Raw genomic sequence first — 19,934 nt, 5'->3', positions numbered from 1 at the left:
CTTGTTATCCCCCCCCCCCTTATGTCCCTTATCGTAGCTACGAGAGAGTGACGCCAATTTGTCGTCACCTAGGTCACCTCTCTGCAAGGGTCCCCGCTCCCCTTTAACCCCATTACTTACTGCAACTTTCAAAACTCAATATTAAACCGCTTTCCAAATGTCCATATTTAGTATTCATTTCCACCTGTTATTTAGAACACTTTGTCCCAACAGATAAAATCCAGTTAATCTCATACCAGATCATAGTTCATGGGACCGCCTCTTGTTGGCCCAGCTCTCTGTTTATATAGTCCATGGCCAATTTCTCAGAGGTAAAGGAGCTCCACTTCCCGTCTTTCTGGATTTTAAGAATCGCTGGGTATGTCAGGGCAAAACGAATTTTCTTCTCCGCCAGCGCCGAACATGCTGGATGAAACCGCCGTCTCTTTTCCTGCAGGCCTGCAGAGTAATCAGGGAAAATTAAAATCCGCCTTCCATTGTATTGTAGAGTGTCCCTTTTTGATTTAAATCCTTGCATGATCTCTTCTTTGTGGATGTAGTTATGGATTTTAATGATGACCACACGGGGTTTTTGCTTCTCTACTTGTAATCTCCCCAGCCTGTGGGCTCTCTCAATGCAAAAACCCCCACTGCTATCCGAGAGAGCGAATTCTTGCTGCAACCATTTTTCCAGGAGGGGACCCAGACTTTTCTCGGCAATCGATTCGGGGATACCGACCAGCCTCAGGTTCGAGCGTCGCGCTCTATTTTCAAGATCTTCCATTTTCTCGGCCTGCGACCTGAGCTGTTGTTCCATTTCCACCATTCGTGGCTGGTGACCGTTGCACATGTCCTCCATAGTCGATACCCTTTGTTCTAGTTCGTGGGTTCGTTTTGATAGCTCCGCCATGTTCGCGTCCATTTTCCCCAGCTGATTTGCCAGCGATTGGAATCTCGGTTCCAGAGCCGCCACTACCGCCGTGGTCAACTGAGTGAGCTGCCGTTCTGAAAATTCATCACGTACTTCCCGCCCGCCATCCGCCATCTTGGGCTTCGCGGGAGAGGGTGATAGCTTCCTCTTCTCCACCTTTACACTTCGTTTGGACATTCCAGCCGGCATGGGGAGCAAGAAATGTTCCATGCACACTCCGAAAGTCTGGGTCTTACTTTGGAGTCCGGTTTTGCTGCTGTATTCAGGTATTTATCGTGAAATAAGAGGAGCGGGGACCCAGAGCTCAGCCTCTATGCTGTTACCGCTCCCAGCGCATCACGTGACCCGCCATTCCCAATATTTATAATAGCAGTTTCAGCAATGTAAAATGCAACTTCAGAGCCTCAATTGAGTGCTATGCAGTTTAAAACAGCCTCTCCTCTCTATCAGAGCTTGGCAGGAAAAGAAAGAAAAAGTTACACAGGGCAAATTAATTAATTAAGCAATAAGCATTAAATTAAAGAGAATATCAGGTATATCACCTATAGCCAGAAAGTTGAGAAGTTTGGAATTTAAAGGTCAGAATTTACTTTACTGTGCAAGAGTTAGGTTCAGGGGTCCAGTACCTATAGCCAGAAAGTTGAGAAGTTTGGAATTTAAAGGTCAGAATTTACTTTACTGTGCAAGATGTTGCAATAGAAGTGAGTGGTTGATAACATCAAACACTGCTGATGGGTCTAAAGACATTCCAGGGCTATGAATCCATTGCCAAGCTTATGGTATAGTTCACTTAATAAAGCGGTTCAAATGGTTTCTGTAGTAAATCCTGGTCTAAAGTCTGACTGACAGGGACGTAGAGCTAGGAAAGCTTCAGCATGGGATTGACGTTGCATTAAAAACCATCTTCTCTAACTTTCGCTAAGAAAGGCAGATTTGAAATTGGACAATAATTAGCTGGTATAGAAGAATCTAACTGGGGTTGTTTCAGAATCGGTCACACTATAACTGGTTTGAGGGATCCCAGTAGGACTCCCTCAGATAAACTTCGTACTGAAAGTTGATGTATAAATGGTAACAAACCCAAGGAACTTTTAACTAAGATGATGTTATAGGGTCTAACGAACAAGTAGTTGGACAAACAGCTCAGAACAATTTGGAAAAGGCCTTGAAAGATGGTAAGTTAAAAGACGATCAAAGAGAAGTAGAGCCTTCACTCTGTAATACTAAATCCGTAGATACCACAGGGTCTGCTAATAGAGGAAAATAGGCTTGCACTGTCTTATTTGTAGTCTCTTGATATCCCTAATTGAAATCAGCACTTCGGGTCTCATAATGTATCAGGATAGGGTTGCAGAAATCCAAGACTGACTCAGAATTTCCCTCCTGGGACTGGGTAACTTGGCAGGTCTTCATCTCTACCCTTTAAGCTTCTCCATTCAAAGCATGTGCTTGCATAATCTCCATACTCACTCACAGACTATTACTGTTATCACACCCACAGCTAGGCTCTGCACTTTCCTCTAGTACTTCTGGAGAGGTGAAATGATGGTGGGGGGGGGGGGGGGGGTCCCTGGTAGGTGGCCTAGAAATATATGTTTGGTGAAACTAGAGGACATGAATTGAGGTTGTGGGGTGGTAGACATAGGAATAATGCCAGAAAATTCTTTTTCACAGAGAGGGTGGTGGATGCCTGAAATGACCTCCCAAGGGTGGTGGTGGAAAAAAAACTGTGGCAGAATTCAAAAAGGCGTGGTATGAACACAGAGGATCTCTAATTAGAAAATGTGGTAGCCGTGTTAGGGGAATTGGGACTTGATATACCGCCTTTCTGAGGTTTTTGCAACTACATTCAAAGCGGTTAGTCCACTCTCAAGGTTATCAATAGAAATCAAACAAAATAAAACATGGAAAAGAAAATAAGATGGTACCTTTTTTATTGGACATAACTTAATACATTTCTTGATTAGCTTCGAAAGCTAATCAAGAAATGTATTAAGTTATGTCCAATAAAAAAGGTATCATCTTATTTTCTTTTCCATGTTTTATGTTGTTTGATTTCTAAATTAGAAAATTAATGATATAAATAGCAAAACTTAAAGGGTAACATATGTGTTTGCATGTCAGGTGGTGCTTAGATGCAGGGCCGCCGAGAGGGGGGGGCAGGGGGGACAAAATTCCCCGGGCCTCCAAGGGGGCCCGGCGCCGCAGTCCCCGATCTCACCCGCCACCGGGCTGGGCCCCCCGCATTGAAACCATCACAGTGCTTCACCTGTCACCTCGCTCCGTGACTGAAAGCGCAGCCAGCAGCAGCAGATCGGATTTACCTCCCTTCAAGCCTTCCTTCCCTGTGTCCCGCCCTTGTCTAATGTAACTGCTGCTGCTGCGCTTTCAGTCACGGAGCGAGGTGACAGGTGAGGCGCTGTGATGATTTCAATGCAGAGGGCCCGGCCCGGTGGCAGACGGAGGGGGGGCGGGTGGGGACTGCAGCGCTGCGGTCTGGGGCGGTGGCAGTGACGACCTCGGGGGCGGGGCCCTGCTTAGATGGCAACTCTGGCTGCATCAACTAAAGCCGGTTCTGGGCTGGCTTGTACTGTCTGAGTCCCGCATACGGCGATCCGGTTTAATTTTTCAGAGCATATAGTCCTTGCATTCAGTGACATCAGTATGCTGTTTTATTCTGTAAAGTGCATCTGGCTGCTATAATGTCCACCGTGTAGACCAATGTCTGGACTCCTTTACCCAATTTTAGTAAGAATCTGTATCATGCTTGTCCTTAATCAGTTTTATAACTAAATACAAAACAGGAAACTTCTCAATGCTATTTTCTCTCGTTACTTGTGCTCAGTGTCAGGTTCTCAAGGGTAGTCTGGAATCGTGAGCCCTTGGGCTGCTGATGAGGAGCGGCAGCAGCAGGCAAAACCCTCCAACCAGGACTGGACCAACAGGACTGGAGTAGAAGCTGTAGGCAAGCGAGGCAGGAATAAGCAGAACCGGAATGGACTTGGCTTGGCAGGGACCAGAATCAGGAAACACAAGCAGGATTCAGGAACTAGCGTGAATGGAACAGGACTTCACCTGCGCTTGACCGCCGTTCCCTAGGGGTTGAGCCCCTAGGTGCGGGCAGCAGACAGGATTTACTGGACCAAGTTGGGAGAAACAAGCTAGACTAGACAGGGTTCAAGATACAGGGTCTCAAACAGACAAGGATACATACACAAGTTTGGCTAGAACAGGATTCAAGGTACAGGGTCTCAAACAGACAGGAATACAAGGTTCACAAACAAAAGGGAAAGGAAGCCAAAAGCAGACAGGGAAGGAGCAATCAGGGCTGGATTCAAGACAGGATTCAGGAGACTCAAACAGGCAAGAAGCACAGACTAGGAACACTAACTAAAAAACAAGGCAAGACAAGGCAGAAGTGCTAACTGCACAACACCAACCTGGACCTTTGGTGTTGCAAAGGCAAAGTAGAAAGTTTCCAGGTGGTTAATAAGGCCCATCAGCAGCTGAGGCTCAGCTGCAGCAATCTCAAGGCAGCTAAGGGTGAGGCTAGCTGCCAAACTTCAGTCTGGAGGGCTAGAATATCTGGACTGGACCAGAAAGAAAGTCTGGAATGTATAGGGAGATAGCAAGACAGTCTATGGCAGCCACCGGTTCTGGCCACCAGAGGGCGAGGCGAGCACAGCCAAGGAAAACAGTCACAATCGTGACACTCAGTTGGGGTAAGAATAAAAAGCTGATAACCATGATTTTTTTAAAATACGTTCTCACAAAGTTCCTGTGTCAGTGGATATTTAACTACATTTTCATTGAGAACCTAAACATGACAGACTTGTTGAAAAGTCCTTGTTAAAATGGCTGTCCCAGTTGTCAGCCTGTGCTTGCATTCCTGAACTGGAGGGTAATAATCTCCTGTGGGTTTAGCAGAGGGCTGCCAACTGCAAGCTCTGACTATCCCCAGTTGACCTCATTGGTTCAGATTCACACAACCAATCTTTAGTTTACAGCTTTAGTTTTGGCCGAAAGTGTTTAGACAGTTTTGGTAGTATTTTCAGTTTCAGCCAAAACTGAACCCCCCCCCCCCCCCCCCCCCGTTTCAGTTGGCCTTTAAACATTCACAAATAGAACAGTAAAAATAAAATATAAACGGAAACGTGTCAAAGAACACTCCTTGGTGTGATCATCTCAAACACAAGGATCCCAGTTTTTCCCAAATTCTCTGCAGCTCCCCATCTCCCTCCCCATCCTAGTCTTCCCTTACACTATTACAAAAAAGTTGGATATTCAAGAAATATGTCCAGGATACAATTGTAAGAATCTATGCCAAAGGGTTTGATATTTTTTCTTCTATGCAGCTGTGGTTTGATAACTCATTTTACCCACCCATTCAGCTATCTCACACATCACATTCAGCCATGCGATAGTAGATGGGATATCAGCTGCTATCCCGACTTGAAGAATGCATTTCTTCACTAATAAGGTAGCCAGAAGTGCAAATCTACAAGAAGCTTCCTCAAGGCCTTCCTGGTGCAAGGGGGCCCCATCACCCACCATCAGAGCCTTGTATGACCATTCAATATGTGTTTGTGTAACAGATTTTGTCTATTAGATTGTAAGCTCTTTGAGCAGGGACTGTCTTTCTTCTATGTTTGTGCAGCGCTGCGTACGCTTTGTAGCGCTATAGAAATGCTAAATAGTAGTAGTAGTAGATTCATAACTGAAATTGCTTGGACCAAATAGGCAGTAATGTGTGACACTCTAGAAAGAAATGCAAAAATGTCCCAAGATGTAGTTTATACTTATTGCAGATATTGTCCTTCCACATCCCTTAATGCTTCCCTTTCTGCCTAGTTATGAACACCCTATGTAATATTTTATATTGAGTCTCTTGCAGAAGGGTATTTGGGGTCAGCATTGATAATTCTCCATATATTCATTACAAATCAGTGGTTGTCAATTTCTCAGGTCTGCCTCCCATGCCACTAGGACAACTTGTTGGTAGGAAGGTGCAAAAAGATCAAATCTGTCTTGGTGAATCTGACAGTCTGTTTAGATTTTTGCACTAGCATGGAATAATAATGACGGACTTGTAGGAACTGTAGTAAGTGATTGTTGGGGAGATCACAGCATGTCTTAACTTGCTCAACGATGGAAAATTATCATCCCCTAAATCTGTGAGAAGTCCCAAGAAATGGCACCCTTTTAAGTCACAAACCTGAAATATCAACCTCCCCATGCCTGCTGGAAAATCGTTTCCCACTAAAGACAAGAGTGGATCTGCCCCACTTGCACCCCCCATGTGTTGCTGCCACCAGGTCTATGCATGGCACAAAGCTTGTAAATATGTATTTGTCCCAACTTCCCCCAGGCTACCCCCCCCCCATATTGGCCTGAAGAATATTAAATGTCTCATACAGAGAACATCAGTTGGCCCAGAACCTAAGTGGACCATATACAGCCTGTCCTATATGGTATTTATGGAACCATCGCAGTAGTGAAGCCATATTATAAAGGTGGAAGTCAGGCAACCTAATCCCCCCCCCCCCCCCATCGAGTGATCAAAGGTGAGTTTCTGAAACCCAATCCTTAGAGCTTTATTTCTCCAAATAAATGTGCTGACCAAGCTTTTGTAGTGCCCCTCGTCCTTACTTTGCACCCAAAAGGGAAGCATTTGTAGTGGGTACAAGCTTTGGGGGAGGAAGACCATTTTGACCAGTGCCACTCTTCTTAAAAAAACAGACTGGCAGGTCTTGACATCTGACACATAGGTAACGCATAATCTCAAATTTCTTTGTTATATTTTTCCTATATACCCACTCAATGTCAGCACTTAGGTAGACCCCCAAATCTTTCATTGCAGTAGCAGCCCATATGAGTTGAAAAATTGACATTGTTTTGCAGGCACAGTTTGGGAGACAGCCAAGGCTTCTGATTTTGCATAATTGAGTTGTAGTCCTGCGAATGACCCAAAGATTGTAATGCAGGCCATCACTTTCCCCAGTGTATTTGTTGCATTGTTGATAAAAAGAAACATATCGTCCTCAAATAAGTTAATATGATATTTGTATCTTCGTTCCTTGACCCCTTGAAAGCAAAGGATCCTGCCGTATCTTTGCCGCTAGAGGTTCCAGGGATAATACAAAAAGTAAGGGGGAAAGAAGGCATCCCTAGCAAAGTTGTGGTCAGGGAACCATTGAGCGATAATTGGGCCATGGGATCTCTGTAAAGCGCTTGAATCCAATCTGCAAAGTCCCCGGTAATCCCGTAATGACCAAGTATCCAAAATAAGTAATCCCATATCACTTTGTTGTGCGCTTTTTCTGCTTCTAAGCATGCCATAATTATGTCACCTGGATAATGCTTACCCTCCTGATGGAGTCTAATCACTTTTAATATGTTAGCGGATTCATACCGGCTTGACACAAACCCAACACAGAGGCAAATATTTTAGGTCCCCTTTTATCAAGCCACATGGCAATGCTGACAGAGCTCATTCAAATCTTTTGGTATACTAGGCAAATTTGCAGAGGGTGCATGTAAGTACTGCAGTGAACAGGCAGCTCCTTGTGACTCTGGGCAAGTCACTTAACCCTCGATTGCCTGCCGCATTGAGCCTGCCATGAGTGGGAAAAAGTGCGGGGTACAAATAAAAAAAAAAAAAAATTCTCCAAGTTCACAGATTCCAGCAATGTATAGGTAAAATATTCTGATTTCCAGAATTGGTCGTTAATGTGCCACATTCCGCAGCTAATGGTAAGGTAGCGCAGGCTGAGGAGCCCCACTCTCCCCGTTTCTGAGGCAAAACTATCTTGATGGGGAGCCTGGGATGCCTCCCCTGCCTTAAGTATTTCTACAGGGTATAGCATTCAATATCTTTTCTTTCTTAGCCCTCAAGTCTGCAATTTGGACTTGGTATCAGTTAATAGAGGACCCACATTTAGTGTCTATAAACGAGACAGATCAGCTGGAATATGTGTCCCCAAATACATAATGCTGCCATCTGCCCACCGCAAGGGAAAGGGTCCTCTCCAGTCTGAGCAAACCTATGAAAGAGCCAGCAAAGTGAAACAGAAGAAGCCAGACAAAAAGCTGTACTCCTCCATCTTTTCAATCACTACTGGTAGGGATTGCTGGGGATTAGTTAAAATAAGCAACAGGTTATCGGCGAAGGCCAGGGTTTTCAGGGTAGTGGAACCCAAGGCCAATCCCTTCACCCATACAGAGGTAATGGATCCACGGATAGGACAAACAAAAGAAGGGAGAGGGGGCAGCCCTGTCTCGTGCATCGCTCTATAGGAAATGCTTGTGTATTGTGAGAAGGAAGAGGCTGTCCTACCCTGGTTAGGCCCCTAGAGGGCGCTGTTCCCCTAAAATGTCCAGGGAGAAGGGCTGGGTGAGTCACTAAAGGGAGCCAGTAAGGGGTGTATAGCAGGAGGTCGCTAGGACCGAGGAGAGTCCTGGGGATAGAAACAGGTGCAGCAGGTTATGGGCTGGGTCCTGTTTGGTCATTAACCACTTAATACCCCACCTGAGTGGTGAGGGAGAGGAGAGCTAGCTGCTGCAGAAGAATCCCCATGAGAAGTACTGGCTGTGCCCTAAAGACTGTGTGTCTAGAATAAGAACTGTGTGTTCAAAGAGGTACTGTGTGTCCAAGATGAAAAGACTGTGTGTCTAGAGCTGTGTGCTACAAGGAGGGACTGTGGGTCCAAGATGAAAAGACTGTGTGTCTAGAGCTGGGTGCTACAAGGAGGGACTGTGTGTCCAGGACTGAGTTAGTACTGAGCCCAAATGTCTGTGTGAGAGGGCTCAGGGGGAAGAAATCTGTTGGGTTTGAACTGTGCAAGAAGAAGTGTTTTAAGCTAAAAGAAGTGTGCCCCAGAGGCAGGAATAAAGATTTGTATGAGAAAAATCCTGTTGATAAGACCTGACTATGTTTGCCTGTTTGAGAACCAGGTCACCCCGAGTAGAAAGGGGTAGGATACTAATTTGCATAAAATCTGCATACTGAGAACCAGCTCACCCTGAGTGAAAGAGGGACCTGGGATCCTGAGGTGGGAGCTTCCTCTTCACAATACCCTTATCATCTTCACAGTATGTATTCAATTGACCAACAAGGATGCTTGGAGGTGTGCGTAAAGGGCCTTAACTGCTTGAAGATTCCAACACAATATTCCGACATGTATCATTGCACAAAAAATGAAGAGCCAACTGACTGTCAAATGCCTTGGCAGTGTCCAAACTATCAGTGAAAGCAGGAACAGAATGATGCTTGCAATGTGCCAGGACCAGTAACATCTTGCGCACATTATGAACTGATTGTCAACCCAACACAAATCCAGTTTGGTTGTCTCCCACTACCAACGATAAAAAGTCTGATAGCTAATCTGCTAAAATATGTGATAACTTGACATCCACATTAATCAAGAAAATAGGGCAAATGAGCCTGGATCATCCCCAGGCTTGCCCGGTTTTAGGAGCAATGCAACCAAGGCCTCATTTGCATGTCGGAGCAAAGCGCCCACCTCCACTACCTTCTGATAATAAGCCTACAGAGAAGCAGTCAGCCCCAGGCCCATCAATTTATAAAACTTGCTAGAATAACCATCAGTACCAGGAGCAGTTCCATTTTCAACCATGCTATCGCCACCTGAAATTTCTTGGCCTGTAATGGCCTATTAAGATGGGCAGTGGCCTCTTCAGCTAGACCTTACATACCAGACTGCCTAAAGTAGTCCTTAAGCCTTGTACATGTTAGCATAGTAGTCTACAAATGTACGAGCAATTTCTTCTGTCTGGGAATTACGTGTACCATCTGCCCTCTTTAACATGAGTGCTGGTTGTCTACTCTGCCAAAACTTAAGCAAACGGGCGAGCAACTTACTCGGTTTGTTCCAAAGCAGTAAAAATGATATTTATATCCTAGCAGCAGGTTTTGAGATCTAGAATGGAGCAGAGAATTACGGGCCACCTGGTTGGCTAAATATGTGCCACAGTAGGATTCTGTGCATATGCTAGTCTTTCCTTACAAAGAGCTTTTTCCAAGGTGACAATATTCCAGGAGAACTTCCTATTCCAGGTGCAGGTGAAAGCGATAATATCCCCATGAAGCATCGCCTTAGCAGTTTCCAAAAACAGAATTGGATCATTTCTGTATTTTATTTATTTATTTATTTAGAACATTTATACCCCACTTTTTGCCACTGAGAGCAGCCCCAAAGCTGTTTACAATGAACTGAGAAAACAATTACAATGACAGGAGAGGAGGAACAGAGAAGAAGGGAAGGGAAAAGAGTCCCAAATATATCTGAAACTCCTTATCTTGCACTAAGAAGGAAGGGAATCTCTAGGACAGCGCGCTCTGATAATAGGGTGCTGTCTCAGTCTCCAACACAATGGGAGCATGGTTCATACTTGTGATGGTACCAATTTCAGCTCCAACCACAGAGGAGAAATATGAGGTTGACATTACTATGTAATCAATACAGGAAAAGGAGCCATGGGCATGAGGCAGATGGGTGTAATCATGGGAGTCCGGATGGAGCAGCCACCAGGGTCTACCAAGTCCAATGCTTGACAAAAGGAAGACAGCCTTCGTTTCCTCTCCCCCAAAGGAATGCATGGTGGTGCAGATCTGACTATTAAAGGGTTCAATACAAGATTAAAATCTTCCACTACCAGCAAGGATTGTCCCACATAGGAGGCACAAAGGTGTATCAACAGAGAAAAAAATATATGCATCATAATTACTGGGGCCATGCAAAACTAATGGGATAACCTCTCAGCCCTGTAAATTTAACATAAGAAGCAGATACTGACCCATGGTTTTGCTAACCAACACCGAGGCTGTATACACTAAGGATATACAAAACAAAATAGCTACCCCACCACGCCTTCCCCCAGAGGATGAGCAAAAGACCTCTCCCACTCAGTAGCAACTGTTACAGAGAAATGGATGCAGTTTTCTTGAGTTTAACACAAACAGGAAGCAAAATACAAGATGCAGTATATCTTTGAAATGTTGTGTTGTGGGCTCTGATTGGCCTGGAGTTTGAAGCTAACTAGCAGTTACTGGTTTTGAATCCAGTCTTAGCAAGGAAGAAAAGAGTGCAGGATCTCTTTGCTGAGGCTCAGTAAACAAACAGTTATATGTCCTGATCTTCCCAAGTACTGTTTAGCCAGTATACAAATGTTTAGTTAGTTTTCTAATTGTTCCATTTTTCAGTTACTTGTTACTGTTTGCTGATTGCACTTTTTCTGTCCACTGTTCAATATAAAACACAATTGTTTGTTCGCCCTGTTTGTCTGGACTGATAAAGAATCCCGGTGGTTTATGTGTTGGGTCTGTGAGTGCATTCTGGGAACTGTGGGACCACTGGGAGTGTGTCTCCAGTAACCTAGAAATCATTGGGGATAATTTGAGAGCAGGAGACTTACCCAAAGTCAGTTGTTACCCAGTCGGTGGGAGAAGGGTGCTAGTGTTGAATACAAGCAGCAGGTGCAGACGAACCTGAGCTGTGCTGGGGATAGACCCTCTAAATGACCACGGATAACCGCAGGCAGGTGGCTAGGTGTTTCATGACAGTAAGTATCTTAGTTTGCTTAACTGGGGACGTGATGCCCCACACATTCCAGGAGACAAACCCACCTCATACTAGATGTCATCCAACAGACAAGTAAAATAAGGTGGCCATAGCACTTATAGTAGAATATAAGCGGGTCCTGTGAGCCCGGCCTCCCCCAGGAGCCGTGCAGAACCCACAATTAACCATACTCACCCTGCAAACCCTTGCCCTCAGCAAATAACATCCCACACCAGTATCCCCAAAACAGGCAAGATAGAATATACATCCAAGAAAAATAACACAAGAATAATCTAAAGGTTGGCCTATCCCATTCCCAAGACCTCCCCATTCTCCACACTCCTCCAACTACCCCTAGATCTCCTTTCATTATACCTGGCAAACCAGTATGCCACTCCCATAGTTGGACCCCAGCGGGTACCTGACAACCATCTGTACCTCCTCATTCCTCCCCAAACTAAGATAGCAATCCCCTCCCCATCCTGCTCCCTTATAACAGTACACAGATTTTTCACAATCCGCATGTGTTTAAACAATTTTTGAATAGTTTTGTGTCATCTGAAAATGTAATCACCTCACTTGTTCCGATTTCCAGATAATTAATATGTTAAATAGCACCAGTCCAATACAGATCCTTGGGGCACTCCACTATTTACCTTCCTCCACTGAGAGAATTCCCATGACATTTTAATTTTCTAAGAGTCTGTCATGACGGACTTTGTCAAATGCTTTCTGAAAATGTAGATACACACATCAAGAAGCTTACCTTGATCCACATGTTTATTCACGCATTCAAAGAAATGAAGCAAATTGGTGATCCAAGACTTCCCTTGTCTGAATCCTTGTTGACTCTGACCCATTAAACTATGTTTATCTATGAGTTCCATAATTTTATTCTTTATAATAGTTTCCACAATTTTGTCTGGCACTGATGTCAGGCTTACTGGTCTGTAATTTCCTGGATCTACCCTGAATCCCTTTTTAAAAATAGACGTTACATTGGCCATCCTCCAATCTTCAGGAACTACAGACAAATTTAACGACATGTTACAGATCACTAACAGCAGATCTACAATTTCTTATTTGAGTTCTTTTAGTACCCTAGAGTGTATACCATCTGGCCCAGGTGATTTACAACTCCTTAATTTGCTAATTTGCCTAAGTACATCGTCCAGATTTACCAAGATTTCTTTCAGTTCCTCTGCACCATCACCCTTGAATACCACCTCTGGTACAAGTAGATCTCTTACATCTTCTTCAGTATCACCAAGGCAAAGAATTCATTCAGCCTCTCTGGTATGGCCCTGTCCTCCCTGAGTGCCCCTTTTACTTCTTGATGATCTAACGGTCCCACGGATACCCTCACAGGCTTTCTGCTTTTGAACTGAGGTTTCCTTTGACTATCAGCTGTGCTCTACACTGATGCTATGGTAAATTGTAGAATAGTCCCTTAACTGCTAGCCTATGGAACTGTAAATGCTAAATAAACAAACAAAAAATAGACCCTATTCCATAAACTGCCTTTGCTAAATAAGCAGAATAACTTAAAAATAGACATCCTGCTTTGGGAAGTTCAAATAGTCCTGAAACAACAATAATTTCTGTTCTTCATACTGCTTCATACTCATGTTGCCTATACAAGGCCATAAATTTTGCTTTGTCAGTGAAATTCAAGAGCCAGGCAATTACAGTGCGTAGTTGGGCCTCTCCTACTTGTCATACTCCCATTTGGTGAGCTGTTTACCGAGATTGATCTCTCTGTTATTGCCAGTCCCATTTATTCAGGTGTCCAGTCTTCAACTATATACATCAGTTTTTTATCAGTTACTATCTTGGGGATGCCAACTATCCTTATGTTGTTCTGTCTGCCACTATTATCTTCAACCAGTTCATGTATAGGGTTGCTAACTCTTGGTTTTCAGTGCTTGAATCTGGGCCTCTGCTCTTTCCATGCAATCTTCCTGCCATAAGAGCCTCTCCTCTGCTTCTACATCTGCATGGCCTAGTTCTCCAGACCTCTTCTTCCCATTGATTGAGGACTGCAACATAGAGAGCTTAACATCTAGAGTGCCATCAGAATCCTGGTAATCACTCTGATCACTTCATCTTCCAGCATAAATACATGCACTCCCAGCTGCATCTTGTCTAGTGCATATAAGGTCCTATCTTTGGCTGCTTGCAGCATTTTATTTGCCATTTAGGGGTTGTTACTCCTCAAAATTGCTATTTACTTTGTGACTTGCCACTTAAATGTATTCACCCATCTTGAGTAATTTACACTGTCTTGACATTGCTTATATGTGCCATTTTTGGCAGTTTTATCTGGTGGTGGTTGGTTAGGCATCATGTCAGTACCCCATCACCATGTCACCATCAGCTTAGGTGGAGTTACAGCTGAGCTAGGGAGGAGGGGAAACTCCTAGGCTATACTTATAGCAAACAAATATTGCCATTATACAGATAGCACACAGCAGTGAATATGTTTATTTCGTGCCCTTGATTATCAGTACAGTGGCACTTAATATACTGTATGGGGCCGATATTGAGACCGCAGGAGAGAGCTCGGCTAACTACTGCAGTCGGCGGTCAGCCTGGATATTTAATTCCGGGCCATTTCAGGTGACCAACATTGAATATCTGGTTTATTTTTGGCCGGTTTAGACTTAACCGGCTAAGTTAATATTAAGACAGAGCCAGTTAAGTTTAAACCGGCCAAAGATATTCCAGCTATTTATGTGGCCCGATGTGGCCGCTAGCCAGCTATATGCTGACTATTCGTGGATAGCCAGCTATATCTCGCAATATATCCAGTTATCTCCTAGCCGCTAACCAGGAATATTCAGTGGGGGATAACTGGCTATCCTCCAATGAATATTGTTGGATAGCCGGTTAAGTGCCATTTAATTGTCCAGGTGCCGTTCCTAGCCGGTTAATATTGGGGGTATGTGTTTATTTAAATGTATGTTCAGCATTTAAAAAATCACGCTGACCACAGCTTTGAAAATGGACCCAGTTATAGCTATGTTTTTCTATAACAGGTTCCTCCAATGTCAAGCCTGATATCTTAATCCGATTTAAGGAACAAGGATTCAGGATTGAGCCCCAGGGATCTAAAGAAAGAGGAGACCTTCCTAATATGGGCACAAGCGAAGACCGTCATGAAATAGGTGATGTAGCTTGGATTGAATGGGTCTCCAGCAGGGTGCGGCAGAAATTTTGGTTAATGACTGTAACTGGAGCGAAGGGAAACATGGCAGAGACAAGAGGTGCACAGAACAAGCAGGATGGGATCGGATATGGTCTGTCTACCTCTGTTGATATGCCATTATCCAGTTGCTCCTACCTACAACAGCACAGATTCCTGTAATTTGGAATGTTAATAAGGCAATGTCTTCTGTAAATAATTACATGGGGGTAGCTGCTTATATATGTCCTCCAAAGATGTATAATAAATGATCATACTCTCATTTTTATCTAACAGATCATGGATTTAGGAATAATAGTAAGAAAATAAGATTGTGCAACGGACAGCAGAGGGAGGAATGGAAACAGAGAAACCCCTCCAGAAATAGTCCAGATCATTCAGCTGAGTGTGAAGACAATATCAACAGCATAACATCACCCAGGGTGAAAGATATAGCTGAAAACGTAGAAATAACAATAGCACAAGAAAGAAATTCCAACTGCTACCAAAGTCTTCTACAAATTCAGGGACTCAAAGAAGGTGAAAGACCTTTTAAATATGTTGATACTCAGGAAAACGTATCCACAGACTGTCATTTTGTTGAGCAAGATGTGCCCTTTAAGCCTGAGGTTTATTACTCTCTTAGTATATGCAGACCTAAAACAATTGTAGACACTGCCACCCAAGGAAAACCATTTAAATGCTCTAAATGTGATAAATGTTTCAGTCAAAAAGGCACCTTGCAACGGCATCAAATGACTCACTCGGGACACAAACCTTTTAAATGTTTAGAATGTGACAAATGTTTCAGGCAAAAAGGCCACCTGAATCAGCATATATTTACTCATACGGGATATAAACCATTTAAATGTTCTAAATGTGATAAATGTTTCAGTCAAAGAGGCAACCTACAAAAGCATATACTGGCTCACACTGAACATAAACCATTTATATGTTCTGAATGTGGTAAATGTTTCAAATATAAACCCAACCAGCAAAAGCATGAAAGGGCTCACATGGGACACAAGACATTTAAATGTTCTGAATGTGAGAAATGTTTCAGTGAAACAGGCACCTTGCAACGGCATAAAATGAATCACATGGGAAACAAACCATTCAAATGTTTAGAATGTAACAAATGTTTCAGTCGAAAAAGTCATCTACATCAGCATATAATGATTCACACAGGATATAAACCATTTAAATGTTTTAAATGTGATAAATGTTTCAGTCAAAAAGGCACCTTACAACAGCATAAAATGACTCACACTGGCCAAAAACCATTTAAATGCTCTGAATGTGATAAATGTTTCAGTCAAAAAGGCACCCTGCAACTTCATAAAATGAATCACACTGGACAAAAACCATTTAAATGTTCTGAATGTGATAAATGTTTCAATTGTAGTGCCAAACTAAAACAGCATATAATGACTCATATGGGACACAAACCATTTAAATGTTCTGAATGTGATAAATGTTTCAGTCAAAAAGGTACATTGCAAAGGCATAAAATGACTCATACTGGACACAAGCCATTTAAATGTTCTGATTGTGATAAATGTTTCAATTGTAAAACCAAATTAAAACAGCATATAATGACACACACTGGACACAAACCATTTAAATGTTCTGAATGTGATAAATGTTTCAATTGTAAAACCAAACTAAAACAGCATATAATGACTCACCTCGGACACAAACCATTTAAATGTTCTGAATGTGATAAATGTTTCAGTCAAAAAGGCACCTTGCAACGGCATGAAATGACTCACACTGGACTTAAACCATTTAAATGTTCTGAATGTGATAAATGTTTCACTTGTAAAACCAAACTAAAACAGCATATAATGGCTCACATGGGACAAAAACCATTTAAATGTCCTGAATGTGATAAATGTTTCAGTCAAAAAGGTACCTTGCAACAGCATAAAATGATTCACACTGGACTTAAACCATTTAAATGTTCTGAATGTGATAAATGTTTCAGTCAAAAAGGCACCTTGCAAAGGCATAAAATGACTCACACAGGACACAAATACAAGTAGTATAGCAAGTATTAGCAATAAGTTTGAGAGGCTGAGATCATACTCCACTCCTTAGGAATGAGGTTCATTCTCATCATGGTATGCAAAAAAATAACCCCCTTAGAGAAATTGCCCCCATACAAACCATTTAAATGTTCTGAATGTGATAAATGTTTCAGCTGAAAAAGTCACTTGCATCAGCATATAATGACTCGCACGGGATATAAAAATGTTTTGAATGTGATAAATGTTTCAGATGAATCAACAAGAGCATAAAATGACTCACATGGGACACAAATTTAGAATTTAGAGCAAGTAAAATTTACCCCAATGTAATGGCCTGAATTAATGACAGAATAGTTAGAAAAGAGATTTAAAAGGCCCTCAAATTGAAGAGTCATGGCCCAGACAGTGTGACCATTTTTTGGCTCAAATATTTAATTGCTCTCCAAATTGCAAAAATTAATTGATCAGGTAGCCAAATTTGACACCACATTGGCTAATAACAAGCAGAACAATTCTTCTTCCAAAGGGAGATCCAAGTATTGTTCCTAAAAATTATAGACTAATCATTTGTTTACCTACAGTCTATAAACTGTTCACTGTAATAGATGTCAATAGAATATACTATGATATAGACTGTAATAACATCATGGTAATAGGGCAGAAGGGCATTAAGAGAGGAGCATATGGAATGAAAGACCAGTTAATGTTGAATAATGCCATCATGGCCAGTGCGAAAAAAAGCAAAAATCTTAGCATGTATTGACTATATGAAAGCCTTTGATAGTGTCCCACGTGCCTAGATAATAAATTGTCTTGAAATGTACAAGATAAACATTGAATTGATTGAATGTCTCAAGTCCACTATGAAAATGTGGCAAACCACACTTCACCTGCAATAGCAGATGAACAATTTGCCATTCCTAACATCAAGATCCAGCCAGGCATATTTCATGGACACTCCCTATACCCACTTCTGTTTTGTTTGGTACTTAATCCACTGAGTACTCTTAATTCCTTGGGCTTTGGGCTAAACTAGGCCGTGCTGTGTCTGCTAGAGGCTATCTGTTAATGCTGTGGTACAAAGTTCAAGTTTTAATACTAGGGGGGAAAGGGTATGGAGACTAGTTGATAAAGTTTGCTTTTTTTTATTCTGTCTATCAATAACCTACAATTCCTCCTTTAAACCCAATCTTTAAGTTCCCAAAGCACAGAGCAAAATAATGTTCACTTGCCAGAGAAAAGTCCTTGTCTCTCAGAATTTCTCAGAAAGAAAGTGAAACCTTTCTTCTCTATATAGTTTTAAATCTAAAGGGAATGCTTCAAACAGACCCTTTCAAGCTAACTCAGTAATCAGATTGCCCTTAATATCCTTTGCAAATATTCTACTTCCTCACATCTTTAATTAACACCTAATTCTGGTCAGTAGCAATGCTACCTCTCGAGCAGCCAAAAACAGAAAATAACTGTCTTTTAGAACAAAATTTGAGCCTTGCTACTGTCCTTTTTAATGTTCTTTGGCTGTTAAGTTTCTACCTCTAGAGAAAGTTTCAGTTTAAAACCATGGGGAAAAGGTTCTACACTATGGAAACTTGTTAATAATGATTGCTTCTCTCTCTCCCCCCCCCCCCCCCCCCCCCCCAATACTGAATTAGGCCCTGCTTTGCCTGCTAGAGGCTATCTGTTAATGCTGTGGTACAAAGTTCAAGTTTTAATACTAGGGGGGAAAGGATATGGAGACTAGTTGATAAAGTTTGCCTTTTTTTTAATTCTGCCTATCAATAACCTACAATTCCTTCTTTAAACCCCAATCTTTGAGTTCCAAAAGCACAGAGCAAAATAATGTTCGCTTAATAGAGAAATGTCCTCTTCTCTCAGAACTTCTCAGAAAGTTCCATAGTCTCAATGTGTGGTTCAGACGCTGGTGCAAAGATGAGAGATTTAGATTTGTTAGAAATTGGGCAGCATTCTGGGTAATGGGGAGCCTGTTCTGAAAGGATGGTCTCCACCTTAACCGGAATGGAACCAGGCTGCTGGCACTAACTTTTAAAAAAGAGATAGAGCAGCTTTTAAACTAGAATGAGGAGGAACGTCGACACTTGCCCAGGAGCATATGATTCGGTATGGAGAATCCTCAAAGGATACTATTGAAACAGGATCTATAGGGAATCCTGATAGAGAGGTTTCAATAATGGTGAAAGAGAGCCAGGAGTGTTTAATGGGAGAACAGAGTAAAAGATGCAAATTATCACCATCAGCTTCAAAGCAGCTTGTCGATGCTAGGAAGAAACACAGTTTGAAGTGTCTATATACAAATGCTAGAAGCCTAAAAAATAAGATGAGAGAGTTGGAGTATATAGCACTAAATGATGAGCTAGATATAATAGATGAAGAGCTAGATATAATAGGAATCTCAGAGACCTGGTGGAAGGAGGACAATCAATGGGACACTGTTATCAGGGTACGAATTATATGCAATGATAGAGATAGCAGTGTGGAATCCTTGTGGATAGAAATTCCATGTGTGAAGGGAAAGAGTAAGCAGATAGGGCTGTATCACCGTCCGCCAGGATAGAACAAACAGACAGATGAGGAAATGTTTACAGAATTTAGGAAAGCTGGTAAATTGGACAACATTATAATAATGGGTGATTTCATTTACTCCAATATTGACTGGATAAATGCTACATCAGGGAGCGCTAGGGAAGTAAAATTCTTAGATGTAATGAATGACTGCTTCTTGGAACTACTGGTCCAAGAACCGACAAGAGGGGAAGCTATTTTAGATTTAGTCCTTAGTGGAAAGCAGGACATAATACGAAAGGTAACAGTGTTGGATCCACTGGGAAGCAATGATCATAACTTGATCAAATTTGAGCTGATATGTGGAGTGAAGCCACTAAAGAAATCCACTGTAGCAGCATTTCATTTTTGAAAGGCTGACAAAATGAGGAAAATAGTTTAAAAGAATCTAAAAGGGTCAGCCGCAAAGGTTAGGACTTTAAATCAGGCGTGGACATTGTTTAAAAATACCATTGTGGAAGCCCATACCAGATGTATTCCACATGTTAACAAAGGTGGAAAAAAGGACAAATGGCAACCAGCGTGGTTAAAAGGTGAAGACACCGGTACATAGGGGGAGCATGCTGTGACCGTGGTTGAGCTCTCTCGAGGAAGTTGCAATTAAACAATATTCCCCATTAATAAAATGCCTCATACAAAGCGAAAGGGTA

General features: G+C 42.4%; 1 protein-coding gene across 1 annotated transcript in view; it reads left to right on the top strand.

Annotated features, from left to right (window-relative positions):
• Positions 1-17,531, top strand: part of LOC115463665 (zinc finger protein 184-like) — a 63,122-nt gene extending 45,591 nt beyond the window's left edge. Inside the window, exons 5-7 of the mRNA XM_030194372.1 lie at positions 14,529-14,657; positions 14,972-16,709; positions 16,842-17,531. Of these exons, the coding sequence (XP_030050232.1) occupies positions 14,529-14,657; positions 14,972-16,709; positions 16,842-16,881 (1,907 nt within the window). The 3' untranslated portion in view covers positions 16,882-17,531. The remainder of the gene's footprint in view (positions 1-14,528; positions 14,658-14,971; positions 16,710-16,841) is intronic.
• The last annotated feature ends 2,403 nt before the right edge of the window (positions 17,532-19,934 follow it).

Source organism: Microcaecilia unicolor, chromosome 2 (genome assembly GCF_901765095.1).
Source record: "Microcaecilia unicolor chromosome 2, aMicUni1.1, whole genome shotgun sequence".
Lineage (NCBI taxonomy): Eukaryota > Metazoa > Chordata > Amphibia > Gymnophiona > Siphonopidae > Microcaecilia > Microcaecilia unicolor.
The sequence above is the reverse complement of the archived record's forward strand: the minus strand, read 5'-3'. Positions and strand labels throughout refer to the sequence as shown.